Consider the following 19427-nt stretch of genomic DNA (forward strand, 5'->3'; position numbering starts at 1 on the left):
GTTGTACTGATTTCTTACTCTATTATAGTCGGTAAGTGTCCTCTATCCTTATTCTTTCTAACATTATTTAAACGTCTACATCGTTCCTTTTTAAGTAGCTGGCATTCGCTATCAAACCATTGTTGATCATATTTACAGTCCTTATTCATTTTCTTCATATCTGATGCAGCAATAATAACAGCTTCAGTAATATACCCAATACTTTCTTCAACATTAACAAATGCTACATCTACAGCCTTCTCCAGTAAATCATTCGCAGTCCCAGAAATAAGGTTTATTCTAAACTGTTCAGCCTTCTCTTCAACCCACACAAATTTGAAGGAAGCATTGTTACGTGTATTGCGTGGCATAGGGTCATTTACTAGAAGCGTACGTAAACTAGTCGTGACAGGAAGGTGTGATGACTCGGCTCGAGACGGTATGTCAAAGCTATGGCACATATCAAACAACTCGGACGAGGCAATAACATAATCCACCACACTCGCACCCTGATTTCCTATAAAAGCAAAATCTACCACCCCGGCGTCTAACCCGCACCTACCATTCATAATATGTATATTTAGTATACTGCATAAATCTAGTAAGCTCTTACCAAAATTATTCAAAGATAAATCCACAGAAAATCTTTTTAAGCTGAAATTGTCTAACAGAAATCCCCATACACTGTTATCATGACCCTCGAGATATTCAAGGATATCATCTTCTACAAAATCAGATTTAGTGATAGTTCTGGCATTCAAGTCTCCCCCAATCATCAAATGAACATCATCACAATGTGCTAGTGTATCAAGTAAGTCATTTTGTAATATTTGTATACCATTTTTGCATTGCCTCAAAGGGTTTGTGTACCAAGTCGAACATTCAGGGTGAACATAGACACATGAATATAGCAAATCTTTTTAAAATCCAAATACGGTTTTATCTAACAGCATGAAAATGCCACTGTCGTAAACTTTAGACCATTTAACTAGTTGCTGTCTAACTAATATGGCAATACCACCAGAAAGTCTACCAAAGTTGGAAATCTTTTCAGCTTCTTTGATCCATAGCTTTAATCCTGGAAATATCAAACTTATGTCTATATCTTTCATCCATGTTTCTGTTATGCCGATGAAGTCAAATGAGTTTAAATATTCGGTAAAGTCCTGATCAGTTAATTTAGAATTAAGTCCTGATACATTCCAGAAAACAAATGTTCTATTTTTAAATGTACAATCATCGACATCATCTGTCGTATCCACATGATGCGTCCTACAATCACGCTCGGTCTCGTCGCACCCCTTTTGTGTTGCTGTCCTGTCCCAGGCCTTAGCGCGAGAACTCAGAAGTCGTGGTCCTGTGTGTGAACCTCCCCGTCTATGTCCTTGTGAGGGTGATGTTCTGATGTTCTGGCTATACCTTCTCTCCCGTCTGTGTGCTGTAGTTCTCTCTGGTGTATCTTGGCTATCTCTCATCTCACTATCCTTCTTCACATCCTCGACAAGTTTGCCTCCTTTATAAAAAAACCTCTTATCTGGATTTTCATGTCGTAACCTGCCTAGCTCTTGTCGCTGGAAATATGTTAAGTCATTAGCCACACCATACACCACTTCTCTCAGGGTATCCCTGAATCCAAGTGTTTGGATTTTATCATCCCAGTGGGCCATTTTCACTATAAGAGGGCGGGGTTTATTTGTTATTTTGCTGGATATCCTGTGTGCACGTTCTATGTCTCTATCAGCAAGTTCCCCATTTGTAGGATTCTTATTTCTGGCTCTATTAAAAATGTCTTGTATCTTTTCCTTGCACACTTTATAAGATTCATATACAATCAAATTATTTCGTCTGCTCTGTCTTTCCTGATGTTCTACTCTCGACTCTAGGTCTCTTATACTGTCAGACCAGTAATACAGTTCATCTACTTTGTTGGATACTTCGTCAACATCTATTCTGAGAATAACCTGTTCTTCTCTGTTCACACTGACTTCTGTTCTCAGTTCACATACCTCTGCCTTGATCGAATGAACTTCTTCTCTCAAAGATCGTATGTCTCTTGATAACCTGTCTTCAGATTCCTTAATCTGATTTATAATGGCCGATTCCGATCCTGCGAAGTCCCCAACAGTAGGTCCCGGGTTCAATTCTATGTCACCGGCAACCAGTAGAAGTGAAACAAACGGGTGTCTCCTAACTTCGTGGATACTGTCCAGTTTTGGGTCTGTAAACAAGGTTGCCTTGTCCTGTACATTCATACATATCTCACCTTTGAAACACGTTGGCGGCACAAAATCCATTGTAGACATCGCATATTCCATAGATGATGCAGTGATCGATCCCACAGTCCATATTGTGACAAGAGCAGTTGTACACAACACAATCCTGTACGCCATTGTTGTGCCCCCCGTCCAGTCTGACACAGGGGTGTAGGGGAAAATCTTTTGTACTTGCCTGTGACCTCTTGGGTGCACAAACATGCCGATCCGAGCTCTCCATGCTTCTACAGATATTCCCATAGTGCTGGATGTTCTTCTTGATGTATATCTACACCACAAAGTTGATTTTTTTCAAATTAGTTTCCTCTCTGAATTTGAAACACACCCGTATGTCAAGGGAGGTAAGTGTCTAAGAGGTGGGATGATTGTCCACAGGGTGGAATAAGTGTCAACGAGTAGGGATGAGTGTACACTAGATGGGATCTGTGTCCTCGAGGTGGTATGAGAGTCCACGGTTTGGGATGAGTGTCCACGAGGTGGGATAAGTGTCTAAAAGGTGGAATCATTCTCCACGAGGTGGGATAAGTGTCAAGGACTAGGGATGAGTGTATACGAGATGGGATGAGTGTCCATGAGGTGGTATGTGTGTCCACGGGGTGGGATGAGTGTCGTCCATGAGTTTTGATAAGTGTCCACGGGGTGGGATGAGTGTCCACGAGTTGGGATGAGTGTCCACGGGGTTGGATGAGTGTCCACGGGGTTGGATGAGTGTCCACGGGGTGGGATGAGTGTGCACGAGGAGGTATGTGTGTCCACGGGGTGGGATGAGTGTCGTCCATGAGTTTGGATGAGTCGCCTTGAGGTGTGATGAGTGTCCACGAGTTAGCATGAGTGTCCACGAGATGGGATGAGTGTCCATGAGGTGGAATAAGTGTCCATGAGTTTGGATGAGTCGCCTTGAGGTGTGATGAGCGTCCACGAGTTGGCATGAGAGTCCACGGAGTGGGATGAGTGTCCACGAGGTTGGATGAGTGTCTACGGGGTGGGATGAGTGTCCACGGGATGGGATGATTGTCCACGGTGTGGTATGAGTGTCCACGGGGTGGGATGAGTGTCTTCGAGGTGGTATGAGTGTCAACGAGTTGGGATGAGTGTCCATGGGGTGGGATGAGTGTCCACGGTGTGGTATGAGTGTCCACGGGGTGGGATGAGTGTCCACGAGATGAGATGGGTGTCCACGGGATGGGATGGGTGTCAAAGAGGTAGGATGGATGTCCAAAAGGTGGGATAAGTGTCCACGAGGTGAGATGGGTGTCCACGAGGTGGGATGGGTGTCCAAGTGGTGGGATGAGAGTCCAAGAGGTGGGTTGAGTGTCCAAGAGGTGGGATGAGTGTCCAAGTGGTGGGATGGGTCAAGGCATTTGCAGACAAACTATTACAGGAAATTGGTTCAGTGAAAGAAGAATTACAAACATTACGGTGTGACGTCACAGATTTACGAAATCAAGTGAGTACGAACAAGAGAGAACAAGATATTATTGGGCTTGATGTGGATGCGGTCTGTCAAAAACTAGACGATGTATATTATGACTTGGACAATGTTGATACACGTCTAGAGAATCCAGAGAGTAGGGTTCGAAGAAATAATATCATTTTGTATGGTATTCCAGAGGGACCGAGCGAATCCAATGCAATCTGCAAAAACAAAACTTTGGAAGTGTTGAACTATGCTTAGGAAGCCATTCATATAGATCTGTTTGTTCGAAAAGACATTGAGCGGGCACATAGAATAGGACAACGTAACACGGATAGACCGCGCCCTGTGATCGCTAAACTTGTGCCCTGGGAGGATAAGATGAAGTCTCTAAGTTTGAGAGATTCCCTTAGGTCAAAGGGAAATGGCATCTCCAATGGCTTAACTTTGAACCAGAGGCAAGAATTAAAGAAAATGAAGACCAATCCAAACATTATGTTTTATAAAGTTAGCATAATTGTGTCAGCACCCAAATAGGTTACGGATGCCTCAATCAATGTCTCGGATGGGAGAAGAGGTGGGGTCTCTGACAGAATCAACAATTCACCCAGGAATGAGGGGAGTTCGCGCCCCACTACCTGCAGTCAGGCTACCAGCTCTAGGGGCAGCCAGCAGGACCGCACTACCTAGGGGTGTGGCCGGGGCCCATACCAAGACTCAGAGGATTTAAAAAGTGATGACTCTCCTAACTCTCAGTTTGGAATATATCTGGATTGAAGTCCAAATTAGAAGACTGTGACTTTGTTTCATATTTACATTCATTTGACATTGTAGGCCTCACAGAGACGTGGATTCAGAAGTTAGACTTCCAGAACAAGTTGGCTGATAATTTATATTATAATAGACTAGGTGATAAGTTAGCAAAAGCAGGGATACTCTCTGGCGGTATCATAGTTATGGTTAGAAAACAGCTGAAAAAATATATTAAACGGACTTGGGTGAAAGAAAGTGGTATTAACATTCTATTAGATAAATTACTGTTTGGTACCGAAACAAATGTGCTTTACTGTTGTACGTATATACACCCAGAAGGCTGAACCTATTATGAAAAACGTGCTACCTATAGAAATGGTGTACTGATGTTCCAAGACGAGCTCCTGGATATTTTAAAACAGATCGATGACGTTTCATGTATTTTGGAGGGAGATTTTAACTCCAGAACAGGGACAGAACCCGACTTTGTGGAGACGGCATTTAGGATCATCTTGAAGGTAGTGATAACTCGTCTTGGGATTTCTTGATAGATCTTTTTGATTTACAGAGATACTCTGCTGATACTATTTTGAATAAGCTTGGTAAATGCGTGTTGAACCTATGCTCTGTCTTAAATATTCATATTATGAATGGTCGTTGTGGCAGTGACGCTGGTATTGGGGACTATACATGCATTAGTAGTGCAGGGGCAAGCGTAAATGCAAGCCATTGTTTCTTTCAAATGGTGTGAGTAACCAAATGGGTAAATTATTATGCAATATTTATTAAAATGTAAAATCATGTGTTAAAAATCGGGGAATATATTCTGATGTCTTCACATGTAACATTGGTGTATGCCAATGCTGTATTCTAAGCTCCTTCCTGTTCTGTTTTTTCATTAAAAAACCTTGCAACACAAATTATGGATAACTGTACGGTGGAATCCAGCTGCATCCAGATATTGTTAAGATATTTCTGTTGCTTTATGCTGATATAGTTCTGTTCTCTAGAACTATAAAAGGTTTCCAGAATTTGATAGATCAAATGGAGCTGTACTGTTCTAAATGTAAACTCCAAGTGAACATAGAAAAACGAAAGTGTTGGTTTTAAAAAAAGGGAAATAAGTAGGGAAAAATGGTTCTTCAACTCACAACCATTACAAATTGTCACTTCTTGTAACAATTCTTGTAACCTTCACAGGCAGATTATCCTGGAATTACCACACCAGTAATGCAGCAATGCAGGCAAAAGAAGACACTCATGGCAATCTTACAGAGGTTTAAAACTTTCCCTGATCTTTCATATAAAACCTTATCTTTCATATAAAAATATTTGATACAAACATTACTCCAATTCATTCATATGGAGCAGAGGTCTGAGGTCATACTGAATACATAACTAGTGAACTGGCCCATTTATATGCTTGTAAACGATTCCTTGGCGTAATGAACTGTACATCGAGTGTTATGGTATATGGTGAATGTGGGCGTCTACCACTTTACATATTTCTACATGTAAGAATTCTCAAGTATTGGTTCAAGATTCTTAAGATGCCTATTGATAGATTACCTCAAAAATGTTATAGTACGATGTTATAGTATGAAAAACATGGAATTCCCAATTGGGTATATGATGTAATGTCGTTATTAAATGAAAGCGGCTATGGGTATGTTTGCCATAATCAGTGTGTACCAAACAATCCAGATTCATTTTTAGTATCTATACGCCAAAGACTTAAGGATATGTACTTACAAAAATTGTCATGGCATGTTTTAAATTCAGAAAAATGCAATAATTACAAGCTTTTTAAGACAACTATTTCCCAAGAATACTGTTTGTATGAATAAGTTTAGCACAATTTAGATGCAGCTCTCATAGACTTAGGATCGAAGTAGGCAGACATAGAAACAGAGGCAGGGAATTGAGAATATGGGAACTATGTGGTTTGAATGTGATTGAAGATGAGTTTCATTTTCTGTTAGTTTGTCCAAAGTACGACCACCTTAGAAAAAAATATATTGATCTGCCTTTTTATGTAACTGCTCCCGAAAACAGAATTGTACTATGTGGCTGGGGCCTTTCAGTATGGAATAAAACTTATCCTTATACCAATTCATCTCTCTCTCTCGATCACTGATATGAAATACTGACGTGAGGTCTCGCACAAATTGATTAATAAGTTTCATACTTTGTAATCAAATGTAAAATATATTTTCCTATTAGGCTAGTTCATAACAAAAATCACAATACACGTGAATCGTGTTCAAAAGGTTTATTGAATACAGATTTGCCTCAATGCCTTCTACACATTTTATTGCTTGCTTTTCAACACGCAGTGGCGGTCTGTCTCCCTGAAATGAGAAGTGTATGGTAAAGTCAATATCCTGACTATCCGGTTACTTCCTGTACAGACTGCTTAGTCTCCATGGTTTCACTTTTGTGTCTGCCTGTTTCTCGTGAAACTTTGTATTCGATAATAATATTTTTGCAAACATATTCTGTATTCAGAAAAGGTTAAAACAAGAAATGTATGTTAAAGAAATACATGTAAATACACGAAAAACATCTTGAGAGTTGTATGATCTGTTTATCTTAACTGAGTGAGTGAGTTTGGTTTTACGCCGCTTTAAGCAATATACCAGCAATATCACGACGAGGGACACCAGAAATTGACTTCAAAGATTGTACCCATGTGGGGAATCCAAACAGGGCTTCGGCGTAAAGGGAAAACGTTTTAACCACAAGGCTACCCCATCGCCCCTTATCTGCCATCTACACATTGATTGTTAGTCTGTTTGCTGTTTAACACCGGATATATCTCGTGCCCAAATATAGAAGTACTATAATGGACACTATTAACATTATGAAAATAGATTCCATACTAGAGGCATTCGATCATTCAGAAATGTGTTTGTTTGTTTGTTCGTTCGTTCGTTCGATTATTTTTTGTTGTTTAAGGTCGCTCTCAGCAACATTCCAACTATATAACGGCGGTCTGTAAATAATCGTGTCCTGACCAGACAATCCAGTGATTGATATCATGAGCATCGATCCACACACTTGGGATACAATAAACCGAGCTTGACCACCTGATCCCTTTAGTCGCCTCCTACTACAAGCGCAGTCGCCTCTTACGACAATCATTGGTTGCTGAAGACCTATTCTTACCGGGGTTTTCACGGGTGCTACAACTTAATACTCAATTGGTTGATACATCTACTATGATGATTAAAGTTACTATGATTGGAACGTATTCTCCTTTTAAATAATGACACGAACCTGTGGCACTTGTAAGATTCTAACGATAAAATCTTACCCACTCTGCCAATTATGGGCTGAAAAAGACAAAAACTTGTTTATTATATGTATCACTTCAATGTTTTTTTGGTTGTTTAACGCCGCACTCAGCAACATTCCAGCTATAAACAAAGGAGTCTGGACCAGACAATCCAGTGATTGGCATCGTGAGCATCGATCCAAGCAATTGGGTTATCGAGCCCGACCAGCAGATTCTGTTAGTCGCCTCTTACGACAAGCATGGGTTTCTGAAGACCTATTCTAACCCTGATCTTCACGGGGACAAGCATGGGTTGCTGAAGACCTATTCTAACCCTGATCTTCACGGGGACAAACATGGGTTGCTGAAGACCTATTCTGACCCTGATCTTCACGGGGACAAGCATGGCTTGCTGAAGACCTATTCTAACCCTCATCTTCACGGGGACAAACATGGCTTGCTGAAGACCTATTCTGACCCTGATCTTCACGGGGACAAGCATGGGTTGCTGAAGACCTATTCTAACCCTGATCTACACGAGGACAAACATGGGTTGCTGAAGACCTATTCTGACCCTGATCTTCACGGGGACAAGCATGGGTTGCTGAAGACCTATTCTAACCCTGATCTACACGAGGAGAAGCATGGGTTGCTGAAGACCTATTCTAACCCTGATCTTCACGGGGACAAGCATGGGTTGCTGAAGACCTATTCTAACCCTGATCTACACGAGGACAAACATGGGTTGCTGAAGACCTATTCTAACCCTGATCTTCACGGGGACAAACATGGGTTGCTGAAGACCTATTCTGACCCTGATCTTCACGGGGACAAGCATGGCTTGCTGAAGACCTATTCTAACCCTCATCTTCACGGGGACAAACATGGCTTGCTGAAGACCTATTCTGACCCTGATCTTCACGGGGACAAGCATGGGTTGCTGAAGACCTATTCTAACCCTCATCTTCAAGGGGACAAACATGGGTTGCTGAAGACCTATTCTGACCCTGATCTTCACGGGGACAAACATGGCCTGCTGAAGACCTATTCTAACCCCGATTTTCACGGTTGTCTGTATATGTTGGTATTTGGAAGGCTATAACAAAGCAAGAGGTATGGACACTGAACGATACCTTCCTCAACGGATCAAATCAACTTAAAACACGACTATGGCTGAATAAAAATAAGAGGATTTGGTCTACATCTTCCTTAAACTGGAACAAAACTGTTCACATATTCATTTGTTTTCCGTCAACTGGTCCTGCGCTTGGTTACCATGATGTCTACTCGTAGTTCTGTGATGTACATAGGATTAATAACTGGTTTTGTAACTTTCTGAAGATGGTATAAGAATGATATATCCTGTTGTGCCGTGTTCCATGTTTTGACATGTCTCCTGGGCTTTGTGATGTTGCTGTTGTGATTTAACTTACCAGTCTGGTTCGAATCCGAGACTCGGACAGTCACTGGGGTTGGACGTGGTGTACTCCAGAGTGTCCGCCGACTCCAAGGATGTGGCGTTGAAAATGCCGAGATCGCTTAAAGAAGATAAAACATGCCTGTTACAACCATCATAATCATTTCCCATCCAAGATTAAATGGGGTTTGACATAACAGATCTTAGGTTCTCAATGGGTAACCGGTTGAAACCACAAAGACATCCTAGTTAGACATCCTCGGATTGTCTGGAAGAGAACTTGAATGATTTGGCTTTATTTTCGATGATCAAACCAAAAAGTATCATGATATGTCATAACAGGATTTTGGTGACTGTATCCGACCAGATATGTAAGTAATTCGTTTGTTTCTGTACACAATGTAGCATTGTTCTTCATTTCATTGAGGGGCGGTCGGGTGGCCTAGTGGTTAAAGTGATCACTTGTCACACCGAAGACCCGGGTTCGATTCCCGACATGGGTAAAATCTGTGAAGCCCATTTCTGGTGTCCCCCGCCGTGATATTGCTGGAATAGTGCTTAAAGCGGCGTAAAACCATACTCACTCGCTCACTCACTTTCCTTACACTGACCTGACACCTGGGTAGGCCAGGTATATCAAAGAAGAACAGCGGTTGACCTTGACGTCCCCGGATGGTTCGCCCGGAATGCAGTACAGCAGCTTGAAACAGTTGGTCGCAATGTCGTAGATCCACACACCATTAGCAGCATCAATAAACACGATCCTGTCTGTCGAAGAAAACAAATCAAATTTTGCATTAATCACCACTTCATCACAAAGAATGACATGCAACATGTTGTAGATACAGCTAGTCATCTCAGCATGGATGAGCTGCTTACCCCTTTTCTCAACACAATTTCAAATGAAAGTATTGTTTGTTTGTTTGTTGTTTAAGGCCACACTCAGCAATGTTCCAGCTACATGACGGCGGGCTGTAAATACTCCGAGTCTGGACCAGACACTGTTGAGTCTTACTAGGTCTTCAGCAACCCATGCTTGCCGTAAAAACGACTATACGTATTGTAAGAGGCGACTAAAGGGATCGGGTGGTCAGGCTCGCTGACTTGGTTGATGCATGTCATCGTATCCCAAATGCGTGGATCGAGTTCAATCACTGGATTATTTACAGACCGCCGTCATATAGCCTGAATATTGCTGAGTGCGGTGTTAAACAGCAAACAAACAAAGAAGGTTGGGGAATATGTTCCACTGTACGTGGTATATGTTTTGTTATACGTACTATCGTCAATGACGTCAAACGATTTAATGTCCAATGAAAACTTCAGTTTGGTCTGCAAATCTCCACCTGTCTCGTTGACGCACTTGATCTCCTTGCAGTCGCTGAAGTACACTCGCCTTAAAGAGAAGATGATTCCTTGCAGTCAACATGGAGTTTTGTTTATTTGCCTGACAAACGTATGCCAAATTTCATTTGAGGATACTTCAGACGTTTTTGTTTTGAAACATCACCCACCAATGTGCTTGGTGTCTTATATTTATATGGTCAAGCACCTAATCAGATGTATATATTGAACAATCTGACCAGGTGTTGCCATTGACCTTGCTGGTCTATACTTGGCAATATTCCAAGCTTTCGCTTGAACTTTTAACTGTTAATATGTAAAACTTGAATAACATAACTCAATTTATTTACTAAGATAAGGAACATTCACGAGCAGAGATGGTAAATATGGTAAATAACATCGCCCTCGCCTTGGTGCCCTGGGCCTGATACTCACTGTAGTTGGCCTCACGAACCATAAGGCTTTATGTTTTAAAAGACAGGTTTGGATGTTTCAAGAGAAATAAACCAATCCGAGAAAAGGAGTATGAGAAAAATATTATTACATTTTCTTTCCCACTTGTGTCACTGGTGAACGGCTGGCCCAGTTGTCTAAGGCGCCGCAAGTTGCTGTTCAGAGTTGCGTCCCTTTGGTACGCCAGAAACCTACGATTGTTGGTTCGAATCCCGGTTCGCCCAAATTATGTTTCTAAGTTTGTCAGCACCATACCCGTGCTCGTGGGTTTCACCGAAGTGGTAAACGTCTGAGACCCGCATCACTTCGGTCTTTCCTCCCACATTAAGCAGACACGCCGTGATATAACTGGAATACTGTTCAAAGCACCGTTCAATCCAATACACTCACTCACTCACTTGACCTACACTGCATATAATTAATCTTAAATTAAATAATTAAGGAACTAGACCGTTATGAACAGTAATGTTGTGTACAATACAGAAACATAACTGCGATACCAACCCATTAAAAGCTCTGACTCTCCCAGCCTCGCAGGAAATCTCGGTAAGAAGCGACAAAGTGCCGCCAGATGTAGGAATGGACGCAAGGTGATCGATACCCGTGTTGTTATAATCATTAATGGCGACATACAGCAGACCATCCAAGACAGCGATACCAGTACCGCTTCCAAGATCTTCCTCTAGACAGAGACAAACATATAATACACAAATATAATAGTGTTATATGGAAGCATACAGTCAACATTTGTAGTTTAACGGGCGGTGGGGTAGACTAGTGGTTAAAGCGTTCGCTCGTCACGCCGACGACCCAGGTTCGATTCCCCAAATGGGTACAATGTGTCAAGCCCATTTCTGGTGTCCCCCACCGTGATATTGCTTGAATATTGCTAAAAGCGGCGTAAAACCATACTCACTCACTCCTGTATACGCGTACTGCTATAACAAGAAGCTTCAACCATCCATAGAAGAAAATGAAAATGGTGTGAAAATTCTAGATTGGTTTCCGCTTTATGGTTTAACCTCTTAGTGTTTGATTGTTGACGTTTCTGTATTACTGGCAGGACATTAACCAGGTATTGAGGGTGTAACGACTTACCGAGTACGGTAAATATGGTGGTCTCATCCGTGGTCCTGGACTCGCAAACAATCCGGAGGGGCGGATACGAAAGATAGTATATGCTGTAACTTGATGCATTGTCTCCGCTAACTGTAAAAGCGCTGACATTATAAGTCACATCCAAACTCGGCAGGATCGTCCCCACTGGGTCAACCTGAGCAATGTCATTCCGATAGCATCCACCAACAAGTGCGGCACATCCTTCAACTGTAAAACATCGTTAATCTTGTGATTGGGAAATTTGTTTTTAATTTCCCAATAATACGACATTATTTGAGAGGAAAGTGGCGGAAATATCAATATAGAGAAGGACAAAAGATTGGTTTTAAATATGAACTTTTCAGGGCTTTAATCTGTAATCAGGTACAGTCTTCCAATAGGAAAAGTATGTACATATGTATTGTAAAACGCAAAATCAACTTGGCATGAGAAATAATGTGATATCTAAAAGTACGACGATGGACAATATAACATTTTGCAAATAGATTTCATACCAGAGGTCTGCCTCGTCATTCAGAAATATGTTTGTTTGTTTGTTTGTTGTTTAACGCCGCAATTATCCAGCTATATCTGGTCTGTCAATAATCGAGCCTGGACCAGACAATACAGTGACTGACATCATGAGCATCGGTCTACGCTGCTGACACTCATTTACCAAGATAGCGAGCCTTACCACCCAATCACTTAAGTCGCTTCTTACAAGCATGGATTGCTGGAGGTCAATTCTATCCCGGATCTTAACGGGACACAAGCATGGATAGCTGGAGACAAATTCTAACCCGGATCTTAACGGGGGACAAGCATGGATTGCTGGAGGTCAATTCTATCCCGGATCTTAACGGGGCACAAGCATGGGTTGTTGGAGGTCAATTCTATCCCGGATCTTAACGGGGCACAAGCATGGGTTGTTGGAGACCAATTCTAACCCGGTTCTTAACGGGGGACAAGCATGGATTGCTGGAGGTCAATTCTATCCCGGATCTTAACGGGGGACAAGCATGGGTTGTTGGAGACCAATTCTATCCCGGATCTTAACGGGGCACAAACATGGGTTGTTGGAGACCAATTCTATCCCGGATCTTAACGGGGCACAAGCATGGATTGCTGGAGACCAATTCTATCCCGGATCTTAACGGGGGACAAGCATGGATTGCTGGAGACCAATTCTATCCCGGATCTAAACGGGGGACAAGAATGGATTGGTGGAGACCAATTCTAACCCCGATCTTAAAAGGGGACAAGCATGGATTGCTGGAGACCAATTCTATCCCGGATCTTAACGGGGGACAAGCATGGATTGCTGGAGACCAATTCTATCCCCGATCTTAACGGGGGACAAGCATGGATTGCTGGAGACCAATTCTATCTAGGATCTTAACGGGGGACAAGCATGGATTGCTGGAGACCAATTCTAACCAGGATCTTAACGGGGGACAAGCATAGATTGCTGGAGACCGATTCTAACCCGGATCTTAACGGGGGACAAGCATGGGTTGTTGGAGATCAATTCTAACCCGGATCTTAACGGGGGACAAGCATGGGTTGTTGGAGACCAATTCTATCCCGGATCTTAACAGGGCACAAGCATGGATTGCTGGAGACCAATTCTAACCCGGATCTTAACGGGGGACAAGCATGGGTTGTTGGAGACCAATTCTAACCCGGATCTTAACGGGGGACAAGCATGGGTTGTTGGAGACCAATTCTAACCCGGATCTTAACGGGGGACAAGCATGGGTTGTTGGAGACCAATTCTAACCCGGATCTTAACGGGGGACAAGCATGGGTTTTTGGAGACCAATTCTAACCCGGATCTTAACGGGGGACAAGCATGGATTGGTGGAGACCAATTCTAACCCAGATCTTAAAAGGGGAAAAGTATGGGTTGTTGGAGACCAATTCTATCCCGGATCTTAACGGGGGACAAGCATGGATTGGTGGAGACCAATTCTAACCCAGATCTTACCGGGGGACAAGCATGGATTGTTGGAGACCAATTCTAACCCAGATCTTAAAAGGGGAAAAGTATGGGTTGTTGGAGACCAATTCTAACCCGGATCTTAACGGGGGACAAGCATGGATTGTTGGAGACCAATTCTAACCCGGATCTTAACGGGGGACAAGCATGGGTTGTTGGAGACCAATTCTAACCCGGATCTTAACGGGGGACAAGCATGGGTTGTTGGAGACCAATTCTAACCCGGATCTTAACGGGGGACAAGCATGGGTTGTTGGAGACCAATTCTAACCCGGATCTTAACGGAGGACAAGCATGGATTGGTGGAGACCAATTCTAACCCGGATCTTAAAAGGGGAAAAGTATGGGTTGTTGGAGACCAATTCTATCCCGGATCTTAACGGGGGACAAGCATGGGTTGCTGGAGACCTATTCTAACCCAGATCTTAACGGGGGACAAGCATAGATTGGTGGAGACCAATTCTAACCCAGATCTTACCGGGGGACAAGCATGGATTGGTGGAGACCAATTCTAACCCATATCTTAAAAGGGGAAAAGTATGGGTTGTTGGAGACCAATTCTAACCCGGATCTTACCGGGGGACAAGCATGGGTTGCTGGAGACCAATTCTTACCCTGATATTCACGGGGACAAACATGGGTTGCTGAAGACCTCGTCTACCCTGATATTCAATGGGACAAACATGGGTTTCTGAAGACCTATTCTAACCCTGATATTCACGGGGACAAGCATGGGTTGCTGAAGACCAATTCTAACGCTTAAAGCTTGATAAAGTGAAAGGTATATATGACTGAATTTCAACTAGACAGTTGAACATTTCTTGTCTGGATCGTGTTTTCTTCAGTGTACTGAATTTGTCAGTTCAAATGTTCTAATGACTGTCAGCTTAAAAGTATTTTCATGTCCTTTCATAGATCAATCTGGTCTCTTTTGTCAACATTAACCCGGTTCAGGTGAACGCTCTGTCCGAGTTTGCCTTAATTCGTTTCTCTACTTACGTGCAGGACAGTCCGTTGATTGATCCCCGATCAATGCGGTGAGATTGTTGATAAGATCGCAAAGTGTGGTGTTGAGGGCTTCGAGATCACTTTCAAAGCAATCCCCGGGAGCTGAAACAGAAATATACATTAATATCGTTATTTATTTAAAACCAACACTTTGTGTTTGTCCCGGTTTATTGACGATACAATGCTGGCATCAGCCGTACATGTATTGGAACTTGGAACTTAAACACACCTGTAAATATGGAAACATCTACAATTGTAAACAGTTCAGCTTTAAATAAGTTAGATGTCATCATGTTCTCTGTAAAAGTCCAGTGCTTCTCTTATGTGCAATAGCATATTGGTTCCACAATGGTCTCAAATAATTATGTTTCTTTGTGACATCACACCGAATAAATGAATTACATAATGCTGATGGAATAATATAAACTAAAGATAAAATAAAGTATACACTCTTCAAAAAAAGAAACGCACAGGTAGATTTTTAGTAAATAAATGTATTGTACCTAATTAAGTCGATATGTTTAATTTAATATCATAGAACAAATATGAAATTTTGGAGCTCGATAATCACATGTTGTCGTTGTACAAAGGCACTGAAAACTGTTCATTGTCACATAAGGTCACAAGGTTGCGCTGAACTCGTGTGACCGCCCCGGGCAGCAATCACGCACCTGCTTCTCCTCAGCACTGGCTGGTGTACGAATTCTGTCCTACCACTACCACAAGTTACGAATGCCATAACTTGCACATGCATTTTGCTTTACTGTTCCTCCATGACAATTGTGAACAAGTGTGAAAACAATGCCGTTTAAGACATCGCAAATCGACAATGGTTGCGTTTTGACGCACCGTTTGTCGAATATCAGGCCACCAACATTTCCAATTTAAATACCGGATTTTTTGTGTAGTCAGGTTCAATGAACTACATACTACTTCTTTTTTTTGAAGAGTGTATTTGCATGTGCTTGAGACGGGTGCCACCGCTGGGACAAGATACGCACAACACTTTGCGAACACCTGGTATCATCACTATTTCATAGTGATTCATAAACACGTGGTGTAGTCGGAATCGTACAATCGATTATGGAAAGGGTTTTGTCACTTTTTTTGAAAACATTTGTTTTTTAATTTTGTACACCATCATCCCACACTGCAAAGTTAAGGGAAAACTGATCAAAGTGGCATTTGTTTATAGGCGTTTTGGCCTAGAATTCAACTTAATCTTCAGGTTTATCATATTATGGGGAGGTTTCTCGGCAGGATAAAGCCAACGGATGAAAACGGTACGCGTTTGAGTCATATAGGAATAGAGATGTAAATATGAAAGGTCAGGTAGGTACTACTTTCAGTGTTTACAAACAAACATGGCATCGCCCTTGTCGATAGCCATCGTGAACCTGCACAAACTACTGAAATAATTGTTGTCATTATCAATACAATATTATAAGATACTGAAAATTAGTGTGAGACGTAGCTTTGACATTTATCGAAGTTTTATTCGATAGTGATGTTTAAACACATGCTCACGATAACGTTGAAATTGGAGAATGATTTCAGCATTTGGCAGATACTTCTTTTGATTAAGGAAAGGGTTTTGTAGCTTTAAAAGACTACCCACCACTGTCATCGTGTTGTTTGCACCCTTACAATACACCGCCAACATGTTCTCTTGATTGTCATATTAGGCTAATCCTTCCGTTTCTTTTTCCATGCAATGCCATCACTCGATACCTCTTTGTATTTCTGTAATCAGCTGTTTTTTGCAAATATTCCCTACTTTTTTAGAATGTTTAGATCAAGAGTTCAACAGTCACTTTGCGCATACGCTATTGAAATGTAAATACTGAATCCTGAGATACAAGTGCTCCTCAATTGTTTGATAGGCATTACTTAGAAGTTGACGGATGACAAAGTAGACACAATTTTATGGATAACAACTTCTTTAATACTGTAAAAAGCGACGTTTCGGTATAGATCCTTATAGCGTTGTCAAGCAAGTGCTCTTGAAGCTAGAAAATATAGCTGAACTAAAGGAAAGCTATCAGATGCAGACTGCCTTCGTGGTCTATTCGTAGATAGTCCGCCCGGAGAGCGATAGGTCCGGGGCTCGATCCCCGGCCGCGTCATTTTATAAGACGTTATAATATGGTACTTGTTATTACCCTGTCTGGCGCTCGGCATTAAGGTCGGCTCGGCAATAGACATCACGTTGTAGGTTTAGATTAGATTAATCCTGTAATGCTTTATAGATCGTTTTCAAAAAATGCCATTTACTTACTCTGACATGGACACTGTTCATCGGTGACATCAAAGATACTTTGGAAATTCGCCTTCGCGGTTTCTATTTGAGTCAAGAGGCCAGCAAGCTTGTCGGGGAGCTCATCTGGTCCAGGCAGACATCCCAGTGATGGCGCAAGGACAGCCAGGAGAACTATGAAGAGACCGTTGTCGAACATCGTCATGTTGATTCCGATTGACTTTCCTCCTCATCCTCAAGAGTTATTATAGGCACTCGATACCTGTCACGTGTCCAGGCGCGTCACCCACGTGGTAATATCTACCACGCTGTATGTAATTGATTTTGACAAAGATTTGTGCAAACCGCAGCATATTTTTACGAATTGAAACAGATGGTAATGTTAAGGTTTTGTCTGTTTGACATATATTTTGAATTGGTTGAAGGACGTCATACAACCTTCGTGTAGAGTGGATTGGGTATCAGAATTCCAGACTCAGAAGTCTCTGATCTCAGGGCAGAAAATGATTTTGAGAAAAAATGGTTTGTCCTATTTAGATTATTCATACCCTACAAGAGAAGCGTGAAGAGTTCTCGCCATCGCCCGCCTTGATATGGCAGGAATAATGCCAATGCCGCAAAAACCAACACTCAATCACACATTTGTATTCTATATTATTCTCTACATTTACAAACACTACATCTTTTACTTACAAATTGCTTTATATTGCAGCTTTCTATTGAAACGAGATTCTAATCATGGACGTGGAACCTGATAAAGCATGTTCCCCTTCATGTCGAGCAGAGCGCCTCCATGGCTTCGTTGTAGTGCGTCCGCACGGAGAGCGAAAGGTCCGGGGTTCGATCCCCGACCTTGTCATACCGAAAAAACCCGTTAAAAGATCGTACTTGTTGATACCCTGTCAGGCGCTCGGCATTGTGGGGCTCAAACAAGGACTGGTCGGCCCGGAGTTAGTATAGTGTGTCTGAGTGAGGTTTTCATGTTAAACTGGCGGGCTAGGAGTCAGTATACTGTGTCTGAGTGAGGTTTTAATGTTAAACTGCAGCATGCTATCTCAGTGTGCTATAATGTGCAATTATCTTGGACGCGACGTTAACCCCCCATTTCAATTCACCCTCTGTTGGTGACGACTCAAATTTCTTGGCTGCCCAGGCGCATGGGGGCATGAACATTGTCTTCACATTTCATGGAAAGACGGACTTTGTTTTTAGCTTAGCTTTTCAATCTTTTATCTGCCACTTAAGTGATTCCAGAATTGATCTCAGGTAAACATTCCATTTACTGAATATGACACATAACTTGTCAGTAACAGCGGGTCAGTATGTCATATCAGTGGGCTATACCTGTCCCTTACCCAGGTCTATCTGACGTCAGTATTTCATATCAGAGGGCTATGCCTGTCCCTTACCCAGGTCTATTACACTTCAGTATTTCATATCAGTGAGCTATGCCTGTAACTTACCCAGGCCTATACACGTCAGTATTTCATATCAGTGAGCTATACCTGTCCCTTACTAAGGCCTATACACGTCAGTATTTCATATCAGTGGGCTATGCCTGTCCCTTACCCAGGTCTATCTCACGTCAGTATTTGATATCAGTAGGCTATGCCTGTCCCTTACTTAGGCCTATACACGTCAGTATTTCTTATCAGAGAGCTATGCCTGTCCCTTACCCAGGTCTATCTTACGTCAGTGTTTCAGATCAGTGAGCTATACCTGTACCTTACCCAGGTCTATCTCACGTCAGTATTTCATATCAGTGAGCTATACCTGTCCCTTTTTACCAGGTCTATCACACGTCAGTATTTTATATCAGTGAGCTGTACCTGTACCTTACCCAGGTCTATCACACGTCAGTATTTCATATCAGTAAGCTATACCTGTACCTTACCCAGGTCTACCTCACATCAGTATTTCATATCAGTGAGCTTTTCTTGTACCTTACCCAGGTCTATCACACGTCAGTATTTTATATCAGTGAGCTGTACCTGTGCCTTACCCATGTCTATCACACGTCAGTATTTCATATCAGTAAGCTATACCTGTACCTTACCCAGGTCTATCACACGTCAGTGTTTCATATCAGTGAGCTATACCTGTACCTTACCCAGGTCTACTTCACGTCAGTTTTTCATATCAGTGAGCTATACCT

The 19427-nt window shown here is 42.2% G+C and overlaps 1 protein-coding gene across 1 annotated transcript; it reads right to left on the bottom strand.

Annotated features, from left to right (window-relative positions):
- Positions 1–6676: 6676 nt before the first annotated feature.
- On the bottom strand, positions 6677–17515 carry LOC125371652. The gene is made up of 9 exons (XM_048396491.1): positions 17294–17515; positions 15007–15117; positions 12009–12236; positions 11415–11592; positions 10394–10509; positions 9725–9881; positions 9130–9234; positions 7736–7754; positions 6677–6770 (listed from the first exon to the last, which is right to left on the bottom strand). Exons 1-8 carry the CDS (start codon positions 17475–17477, stop codon positions 7748–7750), a joined length of 1086 nt encoding a protein of 361 aa, XP_048252448.1. The 5' UTR covers positions 17478–17515; the 3' UTR covers positions 6677–6770; positions 7736–7747.
- Positions 17516–19427: the final 1912 nt, after the last annotated feature.

This window comes from Haliotis rufescens, unplaced genomic scaffold, assembly GCF_023055435.1.
Source record: "Haliotis rufescens isolate VD_foot unplaced genomic scaffold, xgHalRufe1.0.p SCAF_15, whole genome shotgun sequence".
Taxonomy (NCBI): Eukaryota; Metazoa; Mollusca; class Gastropoda; order Lepetellida; family Haliotidae; genus Haliotis; species Haliotis rufescens.

Bases quoted from the DNA above. Each gene is read 5' to 3' on its own strand.
- LOC125371652 (XM_048396491.1), bottom strand. From the start codon at position 17,477: ATGACGATGTTCGACAACGGTCTCTTCATAGTTCTCCTGGCTGTCCTT. The intron at 9,882-10,393 runs GTACGTATAACA...TTTCTTCGACAG, and splicing joins GTTTGACGTCATTGACGATA to ACAGGATCGTGTTTATTGAT. The intron at 9,235-9,724 runs GTCAGTGTAAGG...ATCTTCTTTAAG, and splicing joins CTGGCCTACCCAGGTGTCAG to CGATCTCGGCATTTTCAACG.